Source organism: Diabrotica virgifera, chromosome 4 (genome assembly GCF_917563875.1).
Source record: "Diabrotica virgifera virgifera chromosome 4, PGI_DIABVI_V3a".
Taxonomy (NCBI): domain Eukaryota; kingdom Metazoa; phylum Arthropoda; class Insecta; order Coleoptera; family Chrysomelidae; genus Diabrotica; species Diabrotica virgifera.
Genome location: NC_065446.1, coordinates 248,007,370 through 248,022,988, shown reverse-complemented (window position 1 = coordinate 248,022,988; position 15,619 = coordinate 248,007,370). Strand labels below are relative to the sequence as shown.

The 15,619-nt window shown below is 30.5% G+C and overlaps 1 protein-coding gene across 2 annotated transcripts in view; it reads right to left on the bottom strand.

Annotated features, from left to right (window-relative positions):
• Positions 1-6,255: 6,255 nt before the first annotated feature.
• The window catches only part of LOC114334143 (PHAF1 protein CG7083), a 52,549-nt gene continuing 43,185 nt past the window's right edge, over positions 6,256-15,619 (bottom strand). For both annotated transcript variants that reach the window (XM_050649955.1, XM_050649956.1), the window contains one exon: positions 6,256-14,437. In XM_050649955.1, coding sequence (XP_050505912.1) covers positions 14,357-14,437 — 81 coding nt within the window. In that variant the 3' untranslated portion in view covers positions 6,256-14,356. The remainder of the gene's footprint in view (positions 14,438-15,619) is intronic.

Here is a 15,619-nt window from a genome sequence, read left to right as displayed (position 1 = left end):
AATACCAAATTTTGACAGAAATTTCTCTATCTCTCGTTGCGTTTAATCTTTTTCACGTTGGGTTGAATCCCGTCAGTTCAGTTTTTATCTTTTTCTGTTACATTTTTCTATTCTACTCATTCGTTATGTGGATGTCCGGAGTTATCGTCAATACGAGAGAGAGTATGCATTCGACGAGCCTTGGCCTACACCTGCCGACATAGGGGAGATGTCCACTTTCCTGGAAATGGTAGGATGGAAAATGAGCCAAGGACGACAACCCCTGGGACAAACCCCTGAGCACAATCGGCCAATTATGGCCAAGTGCTGTGGGACTTGACCCAAAAGTCAATTCTTAGAAGATAAATGCATTCAATCAACGTACGGAGCCTTTTTAATTATCTATAATTCCTTTAGAAAGTCTTTGAGGAAAGATAATTTGCTTTATATTAAACACATATTAAATTCAATGCCAGTGCATATGACTACGAAGAATCTAGCTACAAATTTTTCAGTACCAAGGCTTCTCAAGTCAAGAGATAAGTTTGGTTTTTAAAGTCACTTTTAATACTTAAAACTAAAATAATTAACCTTTTAAAATCGTTTTATACGTTTTTTTTCATATTTTTGTAGTCTAAAAGTACAAAAGCAATAAATATCAACTAAATTAGTAACATTATCTAATCGAGATCTATAAATCGTTAGTATAAACCGTTTAAATATTCTTTAGTTTGGATTCGTTTCATACGAATGCATAGATTCTATATTTTAGATAAAATTTAACACAAATATTGGACCTATCTAATCAAAAACGTTTCGTTTTCCATTCTACGTGTACACAAAAACTGTTTTCTGTAAGGAAAAATATTCAAAGGGAAATATTTCACGATTTTGTGTTTTTACCATCATTTTACCATCATTCTGCATTATATCCGCTGTTCAGAAACTGAGTACGGTCCTGTGCAATGCTATAACGCGTCAAGTTGAGACAACACGATCCCAATGACAACTGAAAACGTGAGCGCGCATTCAACGGTTAACAAGAAGAGAAGCTTTCTCGAAGCAAAGCGTAGAAGCATATAGATATTGTCTTTTTGAAAATGTATTTTTTTGTTATAAATTTTCTTTCAATTTTTTCTTAATAGCATATTTAAAAAATATTAACGTTTTAATGTAAATGCATCAAAAGATTTCTTCCGCAAATAAATTCAACACCAAGAGTAAATAAATTTAACACCAAGACAATAAATTCAACACCAACAGTATGAAAATATCTATTAGACATTTTCATACTGTTCAAATAAATATTCAGCATAATGTTCTACCTCTAGTCTAGTAGTCCAGGGCGGATCTGTTTTGAGATGGACGTTGAGAGGTGACTCTAATTTTTTTGCAGAAATTGCTTGAACCCATATAATAATAATTGAGTTATCCTCCCACTCAAAAAGGTCCGGAACATTGTTTAAATAATCAAAATGTCAAAAAATGAAGGAAAAATTCGATTTCTTTCTTGGTTTTTTGATTACAACTTTTAAAGTACCTATTCATTTTCGAGAAAAGTTGTGTAATTAAATTTCCTACAATATAAGATTGGTTAAAAATTTTTAAAATTGTTACCCTTGTTGCAAAATAGCAATAATTTCGAAAAAAACATAAAAAACAAGTATTCGCATTTTACGTTTTTCAACCATTTATGATACACTTAGGACCTTCATATTTCACCCAGAAAAACTTTATTATATGATAAAACAATACTGTAAATTTAGTTAGGATCGGCTCAATAGATTTTGCAATCCAGCTTTTGCAAAAAATTCATTTTTTCAAAATGTTGCTGGACTGAAAATAAAACAGATAGCAAATTAATTTTTTTTTACAAATAGAAGAATACTGTATCTTTCATTTGCAATTTGCAAAATTAAAATCGGTTAACTACCACGGCGTCAGAAATTTTTTTAAATAAACATTAATTTTTGGTGCTACGCGCAGGACAGCGGTGTTCGATTCACATAAGTTGATTTCCACCAAAATTTCTTCCAATCTTTATCTAATATATTATTTTCTTACTCTATATTGTGTTGTATAATACACTTTTGTTTTCTAAGTTAAAATATATGAACAAAGAAAGTTTTTGCTAAAAAAACTGTTATTTCAAAGGACAGAGTATGTGTTTTTATTTTGCAATAAACAAATTTATTTATTTATTTCGAAATGTACTAAAAATTAAATTTTATCAATCATTATCAAAGGTCATTGGAATGCCCAATCAGAAGGAACGTATCCGCTGTCCTGCGCGTAGCACCAAAAATTAATGTTTATTTAAAAAAAATCCTGACGGCGTGGTAGTTAACCGATTTTAATTTTGAAAATTGCAAATGAAAGGTACAGTATTCTTTGATACGTAAAAAAAATCAACTTGCTGTCTGCTTTATTTTCAGTGCTGTAACATTTTGAAAAAACGAATTCTTTTGCGAAAGCTGGATTGCAAAATTTATTTTGCAAAATCTATTAAACCAATCTTAATGAAATTTACAGTATTGCTTTATCATATCATAAAGTTTTCTGGGTGAAATAGAAATATGAAGGTCCTAAGTGTAGCATAATTGGTTGAAAAACGTAAAATGCGAATATGTACTTGTTTTTTTATGGTTTTTTCGAAATTATTGCCATTTTGCAACAAGGGTAACAATTGTGAATCCTCTATTGTAGAAAATTTAATTACGCAACTTTTATGTCGATGCGACTTTTTTCGAAAATGAATTTTTAAAGTTATAATAAAAAACCGAGAAAAAAAATCGAATTTTTCCTTCATTTTTTGACATTTTGATTATTTAAACAATGTTCCGGACCTTTTTGAGTGGGAGGATAACTCAAATATATTAGTGTTAAAATATATGAGTTATTTTCAAGCAACTTCTGCAAAAAAATATGGGTCACCTCTCAACATCCAAATGTACTAATATATCTACAGATGCGCCCTGGTCTATAGCTCTCTCACTATAAACTGCGATAGAAGATGTATTTGTTGTATGTTCAGTTATTGTAGGGTCAACCCTGAATAATCTTTAGTTATGATGACGAAAATATACATAACGTTAGAAAAGCTATCTTCAGTAAATACTAACTGAAGTTTGCTACAAGAAAGTACTTCTGCTAAACTTTTGGCATAAAAACTCTAGGTTTTCGTCCATAATTTTTTTGTTAAATTTTCATGCCTTAAAACTAATATTAGCATACCTAAAAATATATTTAAACGACGACTTACAATTAAAATTAAATAATTTGTTCATTTTTATCAATTAACTTGAAGCCTACAGTACTTTCGAATGCTTTATGGTATTAATTTAACCTTAAGGACTACATAATATACTACATATATTTACAAAATTAAATGGTTGATCATTTAAAAACGACAATTCTACAATGATTATTGTATCTGCATGTTTAATGCATACCTACACCTTAAACTGGAAGTATTTCACTGCAAGACATTCTCTTTTTTTTATGTATGAAGTTTTTATTTGCTATTACTAAAATAAAAAAAGGTTGATATAGTCGGTTCACTCAATTTGAGAATATTTCGACAGGGTCTGTCACACACAAACATACTGTCACCTGTGACATACAGTGTTTCCGATTATTAACCATAGACATAATAGGAATAGACAAGGTAAGGTATGAGTCGCTCTTTGCATCGAGGTGTAACGCCAATATTAAGGACGTCATTGGCCAATATTCACTTTGGGTGGTCTAGTCAACTTTGTCTGTAACATGCGCGGGATCGATTGGTAAAAAGAGATAGATAGACCACCGATCGACTGCAGCGCGTTACACTATTTTGGTCAGTATGCCTTGTCTATCCTCATTATGTCTATGGTATAAACAAATTCAAATCTATAATATACAGGGTGTTAGTAAATAAGTATGAAAAACTTTAAGGGGTAATTCTACATAAAAAAATAATAACAGTTTGCTCTATAAACGTATGTTTTTTTTTCAAACTGCGAATTTTTTTATTGCTCAAAACCTTTTAAGCTATGAAAATTAAATTTGGTGGGTTTCAAGATGTGGTTATTGCGCATTTTTTGGCAAACAAATAACAATTTTATATTCATCATTGGCGCGCCTACGGGTAATGGTCTGAATTTTTTTAAAGAAAAAAATAGTACGCCACTGAGATATTTCAAATTAAAAATTATTTTTGTATTCCACGTTTAATTTATGATAAAGAACCTCTCACCGTTTTTATGCAAAAAAAATAAAACATCTTCGCGGGTATTTTTCATTACGTAATACATTATCAAGAACTCTCCAATATAATAATGCCAAACTAGAACAACAGAAAATATTTCTAAAAAGATTTTAACTATGTGCAAGGCTACAACAAATGTTCAAAATTACCTCCTTTAAAGGTGACAGAGTAATTTTATATTCACCATTGGCGCGCCTACGGGTAATGGTCTGAATTTTTTTAAAGAAAAAAATAGTACGCCACTGAGATATGTCAAATTAAAAATCATTTTTGAATTCCACGATCAATTATCAATACGACAAAAAATCGTTTTTGTCTTTTTTTTTCATATGAGGCGCCGTTTTTATGCAAAAAAATAAAATATCTTAACGTTTACAAAGTATTTAAAATCAGTTTCTATGCCAATTGAATCTACCTCGAATAATTTGTAAGCGTTAAGATGCTTTATTTTTTTGTATAAAAACGGCGCCGTATATGAAAAAAAGACAAGAATGATTGTTTATCGTAAATTGAACGAGAAATTAAAAAATTATTTTTAATTTGACGTTTCTCAGTGGCGTACTATTTTTTTTTCTTTAAAAAATTCAGACCATTATCTGTACGGGCGCCAATGGTGAATATAAAATTATTCTGTCACCTTTAAAGGAGGTAATTTTGAACATTTGTTGTAGCTTTGCACCTAGTTAAAATCTTTTTAGTAATATTTTCTGTTATTGTTCTACTTTGGTATTATTATATTGGAGAGTTCTTGATAATATATTAAGAAATGAAAAATACGCTCGAAGATGTTTTATTTTTTCGCATAAAAACGGTGCACCATTGGAAAAAATACAAGAAAGGTTCTTTTTCATAAATTAAACGTGGAATACAAAAATAATATTTAATTTGAAATATCTCAGTGGCGTACCATTTTTTTCTTTAAAAAAAATTTAAACCATTACCCGTAGGCGCGCCAATGATGAATATAAAATTGTTATTTGTTTGCCAAAAAATGCGCAATAACCACCTCTTGAAACCCACCAAATGTAATTTTCATATCTCAACCGGTCTTAGAGCAGTAAAAAAATTCGCAGTTTGAATTAAAAATTTCAACACCCTGTATCTCGGAAACAAAGCATTTGCGGACATACGTTTATAGAGCAAACTGCCATTAATTTTTCATGTAGAATTATCCCTTAAAGTTTTTCATACTTATTTACTAACACCCTGTATATTATAGGTTAGCTCTTCGTGCGTGACAAGCTTTACGTTGGAAGTATCACATTAGAATTTTTAATATTTGACAAATGGCAACACTGTTAGAAAACGAGATTAATAAGATGGTAAATACTTAAGGCTGTTGGATCGATCCAAGACAAAACTTGCTAACGTAGATACTCTTTCTACAAATTTTCACATATTTTTTATGTCAGTTAGATCATTGCTAGTGAAATACTAACAGTTTTATGTCTACATCTTAAAAATCGTAAATGACTGAGTATATGACACATAATCTTGTTGAAACAAATAAATTAAAATAAAAAAAAAACAGATAATGAAACCTAACATGGTTTACAGGCACTAACATTTACTAAAAATAATGACCATATGCGCCTTCCTACAAAATGGGTTGTATTAAGAAAGTGTATTAAATGTAGAACAGTGTGACAGAACAAAAATCTTATGAAATAAAAATGTGTTAAGGTGATACAGTAGCGATCAACAGGTAGCCAAAACGCGTTCCAAGATTGCGGCTGTAATTTTGAATATTTTTTGAGATATTTGGCACACGTATTCGTAATATAATAAAGAATGGCGGTACAGAGCTCAATTTGAAAAATATATTAATATGTGGAAATTACTCTGTAATTAAATACAATAATAAAAAATCGAGAATGTACCGCCATTAAGAAGAACAAAAAAATACACTTTCTTCAAATAAACTTTTTTATCCGATGCCTAGATTTTGTGTCATTTTGGAACTACTAATGAAATAAAAAATTTTAGTAGTTCCAAAATGACACAAAATCTAGGCATCGGATAAAAAAGTTTATTTGAAGAAAGTGTATTTTTTTGTTCTTCTTAATGGCGGTACAGGCTCGTTTTTTTAATATTGTATTTAATTACAGAGAAATTTGCACATATTAATATATTTTTCAAAATGGGCTCTGTACCGCCATTCTTTATTATATTACGAATATGTGTGCCAAATATCTGGAAAAAATATTCAAAATTACAGCCGCAATATTGGAACGCGTTTTCGCTACCTGTTGATCGCTACTGTTTCCTCTTAAGAACAAAATTCAGAAAAAAATAACATAATTTTTTTAATAATAGTTATGAAAGATAAACGTCCTTCATTTTGAGCGAAATTATGGACAAGTAGTCCAAGTAATGAAGCTTAAAATAGGACAAAACCTCGCAATTTTTACAGAATGGATCGATTTGCTTGAAAATTTGAGAATAGGTAGTGGATAGTCCAAGGATGAAAATCTATATCATGCCAAAAGGCGCTTTTACCATGGGGGTGGCTGCCACCCCATCTCGGGTGTGGAAATTTTTATTATATTTTGACCGCAAGAGTTGGTAAAAACATTCATTATAAGCAAAAAACGTTCTATACATTTTTTTGATGAAATTAATAGTTTTCGATTTATTCGCTATCGAAAGTGTTAGTTTTATATCGAAAAAATCAATGTTTTAAATCAGTTTTCTGCTAATAACTCAAAAAGTTTTCGTTTTATCAAAACAACTTTATCTAACAAAAATGTACCTTTTAAAAAAATAAACAAAACGGGTTTTTTTAATTTTTTTTAAGACCAATAGTAATCGAGCTATATTTTATTATCTGTTAGCTCTTCTTCGTCAAATGCTAAATATTGTAGATTCAAAGTCAAAAGACGGGAAAACTATGCATTTTTCGAGGATAACTTGTTCAAACTAATTTAAAGTATTTAAAAATATCTATCTTCAGATATAAAAAAGTCTCTAGCTCAAAAATGAAGTGACTTATAATGAAAAGAATGTCAGTCCCTATTTTTTTCAGTGAAAATGTGATCGGAAGCAACCCCCTAATCACCACCCTAATTAAAATTAGTAATTGAGCTTGTAATGGTCTTCTTTATTTATGTATTATTAATAGGTTCTAGAAGTTTGACCGGCTTAAAATGATTAGGTTAGGTTAGGAAACGGCTTTTATGTGGAAACAACATTACTTTGAATCTTAAAATTAGATTAGTGAGATGTTATGTGTTCTCTACTCTTTTGTACGGTGTCGAAGGTTGGACTTTAACAGATACTCTTCTCAAGAAATTGGAAGCCTTTGAAATTTGGGTATACCGAAGAATCCTACGAATAAGTTGGGTGGATAGAGTTCGTAACGAAGTTGTTTTGCACCGGATGGGAAAAGTCACAGAAGTCGTCAGAACAGTTAAAAATCGAAAACTTGAATATTTTGGCCATGTTATGCGACACCCAGAGAGATATAATATACTCCATTTAATAATACAAGGCAAGGTAGACGGAAGAAGAGGGCCAGGTCGAAGAAGAACGTCATGGCTTAAAAACCTGAGAGAATGGTATAACAGATCCTCTGCATCCCTTTTCCGAGCTGCCGTTAACAAAATTACTATAGCCAATTTGATAGCCAACGTTCGATAATCGAGCACGGCACATGAAGAAGAAGAATGATTAGTTTTTAAAAAAATGGAGTTACAAGCGAATAACGAATTTTTGAAGTTTGGAAAAAAATGCTCTTTTCTTCATAATAGAAAGATTAGCATCAGAGATACGAAAAAAAGTTTAAATATGAAATTGTAGCCTATTTTATTTTCAAGAACATGGTTTGCAAACATTTTTTCTACGGCAAAAATTGTGTGAGTTATTGACAATTAAATCTTGTAATAACATGCAAAAACCACCTTTACCAACCCTTTCAAAGTCACCACTTTCTGTGACTGAGGATTTTAAAAGGATTTAATATTAATATCCTTATAGACCTTTTAAAAATCTACAAAATAATTTTTTACCAAACTTTCTAAGATAAAAATAAAAAAGTTACGGTTAAAAAATCAATATATTTTTTTGAAAAAAAAAAAAAAGGAGAAATCCAATTGTAAGCATAATAATGTAAGTTTGCGGTGTTTCTAGTCATTGGTCTTATTCATTCTTCTTTATTTATCTATTATTAATAGATTCTAGAATTTTGACTGGCTTGGAGAAAATTGGAGTTAAAAGCGAATAACGAATTTTTGTAGTTTGGTAAAAAATGCGATTTTTTTCAGAATAGAAAGATTAGTATCAGAGATCCGAAAAAATGTTTAAATATGAAATTGTCGGTTATTACATTCCCAAGAACTTGGTTGGAAAAAATGTTTTCTATGGCAAAAATTGAGTGAATAGTAAATGAGTATTTATCTAAAAACATTGATTTCTTCGATATAAAACTAACACTTTCGATAGCGAATAAATGGAAAACTATTAATTTTATCAAAAAAATGTATAGAACATGTTTTGCTTACAATGAATGTTTTTATCAATATTTGAGGTCAAAATATAATAAAAAAAGCGCCTTCCGGCATCTTATAGATTTTGATCCTTGGACTATCCACTAGTTATTTTCAAATTTTCAAGAAAATCGATCCATTCTGTAAAAATTGCGAGGTGAAAAGCTTCGGTTCCTGGACTAAAGACAAATAATGAAAAAGCTCTAGGCAAGATAAAGTCGGTCCTAGAATACTATACTAAAATCACAATAAAGATGTACTAAAAATAAACAAACTAAGACACGTTGAGGGCCGGTACTTTATGTCTCCGTTAACAGCCGGTTAGTTAACCGAGGTTTAATCGGGACAGAAATATATGCAAAACATAGACATAAACGCAATTATACTTATTATTATATTCATAAATAATTATAATAATAATTATAATTGCTTTTATTACAACGCAAGAGGCCCTATGGGGTACTTTTCTGTCCCGATTAAACCCCGGTTAGCCAACCGAGGTTTAATCGGGACATAAAGTACCGGCCCTAAATGTTACTGAGGAACAGTCCCGAATCATGATTTACAATGTATAAACTTTGTAAAGCAGGATTTGGAATTTACAATGTATATACATTGTAAATTATGATTTGGGAGTGCTCCTAGTAACATTCAACGTGTTTTGGTTTGTTTATTTCTAGTGCATCTTTATTGTGATTGTAGTATAAAGTCTAAATTTTTTGGGAGGAAATGAAATAAAAGCACTCTGTGGTCTATTCAATAGAATTTAAGACTCCATATTACCAACTGATGGGCCTAAGTCAACATTTGTCACAATACCAAAGAAACATTGTGCAAAGACATGTAGTGATTATCGAAAATCTGATGAGTCACATTTTGAATCTAATACATAGTAGAATATACACGCTATTAAGGAGAGAATTATCAATACTCAATTCGGATTTAGTACTGATACCGATATGCCGAGATATAAATCAAAATGTATAGAGCTGTGCAATCGATTCTGAAAAGTCTCTTGACAAGGTCCGACATAACAAAATGCTAGAAATATGGAAAACAGTTGGATTGGTCGATAAAGATTTACGAATAATTACAAATCTATACTGATATCAAGTACCAAGAATATAAGTTGAACAAGAACTGTCGGGTGAAATTAATATAAAAAGAGTAGTGAGGCAAGGCTGTACACTATCGATTTTATTCTTTTAAGTTGCATTCAGAGGAACTATTTAAGGAAACATTAATGGAGACAACAGAAGGTATTATTGTGAATGGAGTAACCGTGAACAATATTAGATATTTTGTATGTCTGACGATGTTTTCAGTACCATACAGAGTCACCAACTTCCCCACTCTACTGTCAATTTATCTCTTTGAGGGCCAAATATCATTCTAGGAACCTTCCTGTCAAATACCAGCAGCTTATTTATTTTCAGCTGATTTAGAGTCCATGTTTCACTTCCATATGTAACAACTAGTTGAATAATTGACATTACAGTCTTAATTAAGACTAGTGATTGATAAATTGGTTGCATTTATTAATGTCATGCTCATAGGCAAAACTCTACATAAGTGTAACGAATACGGAACTTGCATAAAATTTTAAATTCGAAAAAAATGGTATAAATCACAACAGAACATAATTTAGAACCTGTATCAAAGATAAAAAAGTTGTGTTTGTCTTTCGTTTGGCCCCTAAATACGACTAAAATTTTCAACTTATACCAGCCACCCCAAAACGCGTCGTGACGTCACACCGTTGTTTGTTTACATTCTACACCAATGGTATATATAATTTTAATTTAGACATTATAAATGTCAGTAGAAAATACAGTTATGTGACGTTATAAGTGTTTTTGATCGTTTGAACTATTCATAGAAAATTTGTACTTTTACAAAATGGTTTTATTTTCAATAGTAAACCTTCTTTCCTTTCCTTCAAAAACTGTATCAAACTCCAATCTCAACAAACTGGTATATATTATTACAATGACATACGACAAATGTCATTAGAATATAAATATTTTTCCTTTATTCCCCGACGACGAGCTGGTCAAATACCCAAGTAGGTGGAGTCCAATAAACTAAAGAAGAAGAAGAAGAATATACGTAAATATATCCATAAACGGAACCCAGAGATATGTCAAGAATAGATCTGGCTAGAGATATGCTAAACAATGCATCGGGGTGTAACGTCGATATCAAGTACGGTGGTCTAGCTATCTTTGTCTGTCGTGCGAGTGTGAGCGTATCTACCAAGAGGTGGGAGTAATGGAACGACAGTTACAAAGAGGCGGCAGCCATCATATGCCAGATAGAGAAAGCTAAGCGACAGTAGAGAGAGATAGTCGTTCGACCGACCCGAACGACTCCACGTTACGCTATTTTTCGGAGTTGGCCAAATCTATGTGTATAAGATCTGTGACGTCACGGGTCGTTTGAACTATTTTAAGATACAGAAGACTTTAAATTTGTACTTCTAAGTTATTATGAATTTTTGAAGCGTGAAATTTTGGAAATCTCATTTTTATACAAAACTGAACATTATTATGTAATAAAAAAAATGTGCAAGTTCCCTATTACCTAAGGGCCACATAATTACCCATTGCCATTACTCAGTGTAAATTCTTCTACTATACTAGACGCATAGTAAAAATACATCACTTGTATACTAATGGAAACAGCTGTAGTGAAAATAAATTGTAATACATTTTGTGGAAGTGTACACAAAACAAGAGTTTTCAGTTTTTTATTCTTAGATAAAAGCATATTTTTTTATTCTTCTTCCTTTTATTATGATTTTTCTAGCGTGGGTTAAAAAGTGTATTAAAAACTATTGTTAATATGACTGTTGACATTTAATATACCCTATTTTGTTAAAAAATGCGCTTACGGTCACTTCATCACCGAAATATTAATCAATATATACAAAACAAATTAGAATTATAATAACTACTAAACCAAGTCTTATTTTTTTCTTTTTTATGGAGTGGAAATATATTCCACTCCAATTTTTTAAAGCTACATATTTTACCTGAAATATATAGTGCTTAGAGAATCGTGTGTTTATTGCAATTAGGAGTTTTTATTAAAAGAGTTACATAGAAAAGAAATATAAATTTAAAAGAACATTAAATTAAAATTGAATTCACAGTTTTAACTAAAATTTTAAACGTTTTTACTTAGTACTAAAGACTAACAAATCCTAACACCCACAAGAAGAGAAAAATAGAAATTAGACAAAGAGGGTGAACATAGAAAAAAACAACAAAAAAAAGGAATTAGGTTGGATGGGAGACATGGAAAGCCTAAGAACCTAAGATGGGAAATTCGGGGAAAACCATAAGTTGAGAGGATCCAAGACATTAAATAAATAAAAGACTAATATTAGGACCTTTCTGCGATAGGATATCGGTTATTTCTGTTTAGAATTCAGTTTTTTAAGTGAAAAAACTTATACGCTATGAATGAAAAATATTTTTAAATATCATAAAATTCTATACTTCTTATTTTATTCAGGATTAGATAGAACTACGTCAAAAATAAAACCAGACAATTAATATTCTCCTGTAAAAGTCTAACCTACGATTCTCTATGACTTACACAATATAATCTATTCACTTTTCTTTAACATATTAAAATATTTCCGTGAAAGAAACAAACATTCTATAACAATTAAATAAAATTTCACTTTTACAATATAAATTAAGAGGTACTGCAATACTTTCACATTAAAACACTGATTATCAAATCGTTCCATTCTGCCAGAACCTTTGGAGATGTCAAAAACATTTATACAGAAATCTTAGTAATATTAAATTTTAATTAGCTAACCGTGTTAGAACAGGAGTTATGTTTTATAAGGTATGTTCCTTTGTTTTCTAGTTTAGCGTTAGTTTTGAGTGTAGTTGAGTACTAGCTAGTACTGTAGTTGAGCGCTGACTAGTGTCAAAGGAAAATCATGTATGTGCCACTAAACAAAGGTACGTTCTACTGTACAGTCGGAAAAATGAAAGATTACCCATGAACGATCACATCAATCACTTATTTTGTATTTGCTATCTTTTTCTATAACAAACGTTTGTTATTTATAGAAAAAGAGAGCAAATACAAAACAAGTGATTGATATGATCGTTCATGGGTAATCTTTCATTTTTCTGACTGCAGTTAACCTTTTGAATTACGATAGGGCATTCTAAGATTTTGACGTTTATGACACCGCTGGGAGTCAAATATTGTATGATTTGTACCACACTGTTTTTTAAGTTTTTTACCGTTAACAATTTTTTAGGTGTATTTTCCGAACATTTTGTTGTAGATTTTGTGTAGTTTTTAGTTGTAGAAGTACTTGAACGACTTTATTTAGTTTTAAGCAGTGAATAAATAAACATGATTAAATATTTTCAAAAGTTGTTGGTAGACAATACAGATGTTGCTAGTAGGTACAAGCAAAAGATTGGCAAAATAAATAATATAAGTCCATTCTCCCTCGAGGAGTCCGAGTTAACCTATGGTGGAGACAGTTTTCCAAGCGTAAGTAACATGGACACAGTTATTTAGCATTTTTATAGCACGTTTTATAACATTTAACCAATGTTTTTGTCTCTCAAATGATAAATTATTTAGTTGTTTTATGCTTAAAATGTAGCACTGATGGCAACAGATAGAAAACTGAACTTTATCATGATTACTTCGTATTCCACACTTCAAAACACAACAGAAATTAGGCATATTGTCTTTTTAAATTAATTCTTCCAGTGAAAATGTTAAAGTAATCCTTGTACAAAACAAAATTACAAAGAAACGCAACTAAAATGATCTAAAACACATTAAGAACTGATAGAATATTATTTAAGTTTATATTGATTTAATTTTGACAGCATGTTGGAATGCCCTATTATAACCATAATATGGTCATAACCATATAACAAGTCAGGTTATTTTGGTCAGGTTAGAAACAACGAAATAAAAAATTAAACCAAATTAAAATTTGTAGGTACGTTTTAAAATTATTAAACGCTTTTTAAAGCTTTTAATGTTAAATTAAATTCAAAAGAAAAAATATCTTTTGTAAATAAACACCTCTGACAGTTACACAGTTGTCAAACTCGGTTGGATGATGCTGCGCAAGACGAGTGTAGATCGTCACCCTCTCAAAAGCAGGTATAGATTTATCCATGATACTATAAATAACATGTTATTTATAGTATCATCGATTTATCTACACTAGTGTCACACATTTTTGCTACACTTTTCAATGGAACAGAGTGGTATATCACTACACCTTGATAAGGAACGACTTAATGTAGTTAGCACTTTTACACTTTTTCAGAACTCGTGTTACACCACAAAACAAAGGAACATACCTATATACTTAAACGTTTCTGTCAAAATCTCACAACACTGGCAGAACGGAAAAAATTAACATACGTACATTCTTACATAAACAACAAAACAAGTAGGTCTTATAAAAACAGAATAAGAGTACGAAAAGTGAACAGTTTAAAATTAGACTAATGATCTCCCAAACGGTTACAATTAGGCAAAATATCTGATGAAAGGTTTAAGCCTTAATACATTTATAAATAAGGTGAGGCTGCCAGTACCTGTTTGTGAGTACGAGGTAAGTGGCGGATAGCCTCTGTCACGCGTGGTAACTTTCTTTTTCATAAGGAATACCATCCCCGTATAAAGTTAGAGATGCTATGTAGTGGTTTGGCATCACCTGAAAACGATACAAATTTCCTTTTGAAATGTCTGTGTTAAATTAAAATTATTTCATAATTTTTTTTATTATTTATTTATTATTTATGCCAGAATTCAGCTCGAAGGACCAAATTTTATGATGAGAATAGAAGATTTTAATGAACTATAATGAATATTTATTTGTAATGGAAAATATTTGAATGCAAGCTACAGAGAGAAATAAAAACGTAAAAACACTTATGTGTGAGTGATTTGCACTAATATGTATAACCAAAAACATTTATAGTCAACTTCTACGCAAAATTTATAATAAACGTAACAGAAGAAATATAAAAAAAACTTATGTATAACTGTTTGCAGTACTTTTTTACTGTTAGGCTATTTATTATGTCGAAATAAAGAAGGTTAAAAAGACCTACAACGTTAAAGGGGTTTTATTGTTTCATATGTTCAACGTATCCCAAAATATCAAAAAATAAAAAGGGGTGCCGTTTTGAGAAAGGGGGGAATTAGTCCCTATGCACTGGGGTGCATTGGGGTGAATTATATGAACTTTTCGTAGATATATAACTACAGAAAAGTTATTCAAAATTAAATGTCCTATCAAAATCTCACCTTCTATGTAAGGTTAAAAATAAGTCTTTTTGACAAAAATATATTAAAAAACGCGAAAATTCGTAATATGTAATAGCTCGATGTTCCTATGTAGCTAGTAGCGAGGAGCTTTTAATTTTTCTCGTTTTAAATTAATTCAGGTTTGTAACTTTCGAGTTCACATATACGTCAAAATAATTGTCAAAGTTAATTTAAATTTGGAAATCTCTCCGAAAAATATTAATTTTTGGCGGATTATTTGATTTATACCGTTCTAATTTAGTTTGTTTAGTTTTGTTAAACTTTTCCTTATTTAGTTTACATTTTGAAAGTGTTCATAAGTTAAACGTTACTTGAAAACTCCTCTATGGAGTCATCTAGTGGAGGCGAACCGCCTGATATTGAGAATTCGATGGATAGTAGCTGTGATTTACAAGATTTAAATGGATTTCTACCCAACCAGCCTCAAAATAAGATAAGTAGTAGTATTAATCTTAACAATTTTAATGAAAAACAAAATACTTTAGTAAACTCAGATCAACCAGAAAAAACCAGGCCTGTTTATTTATACGAAAAAATTGATTTAGGACCTTTTTACATTTTCATT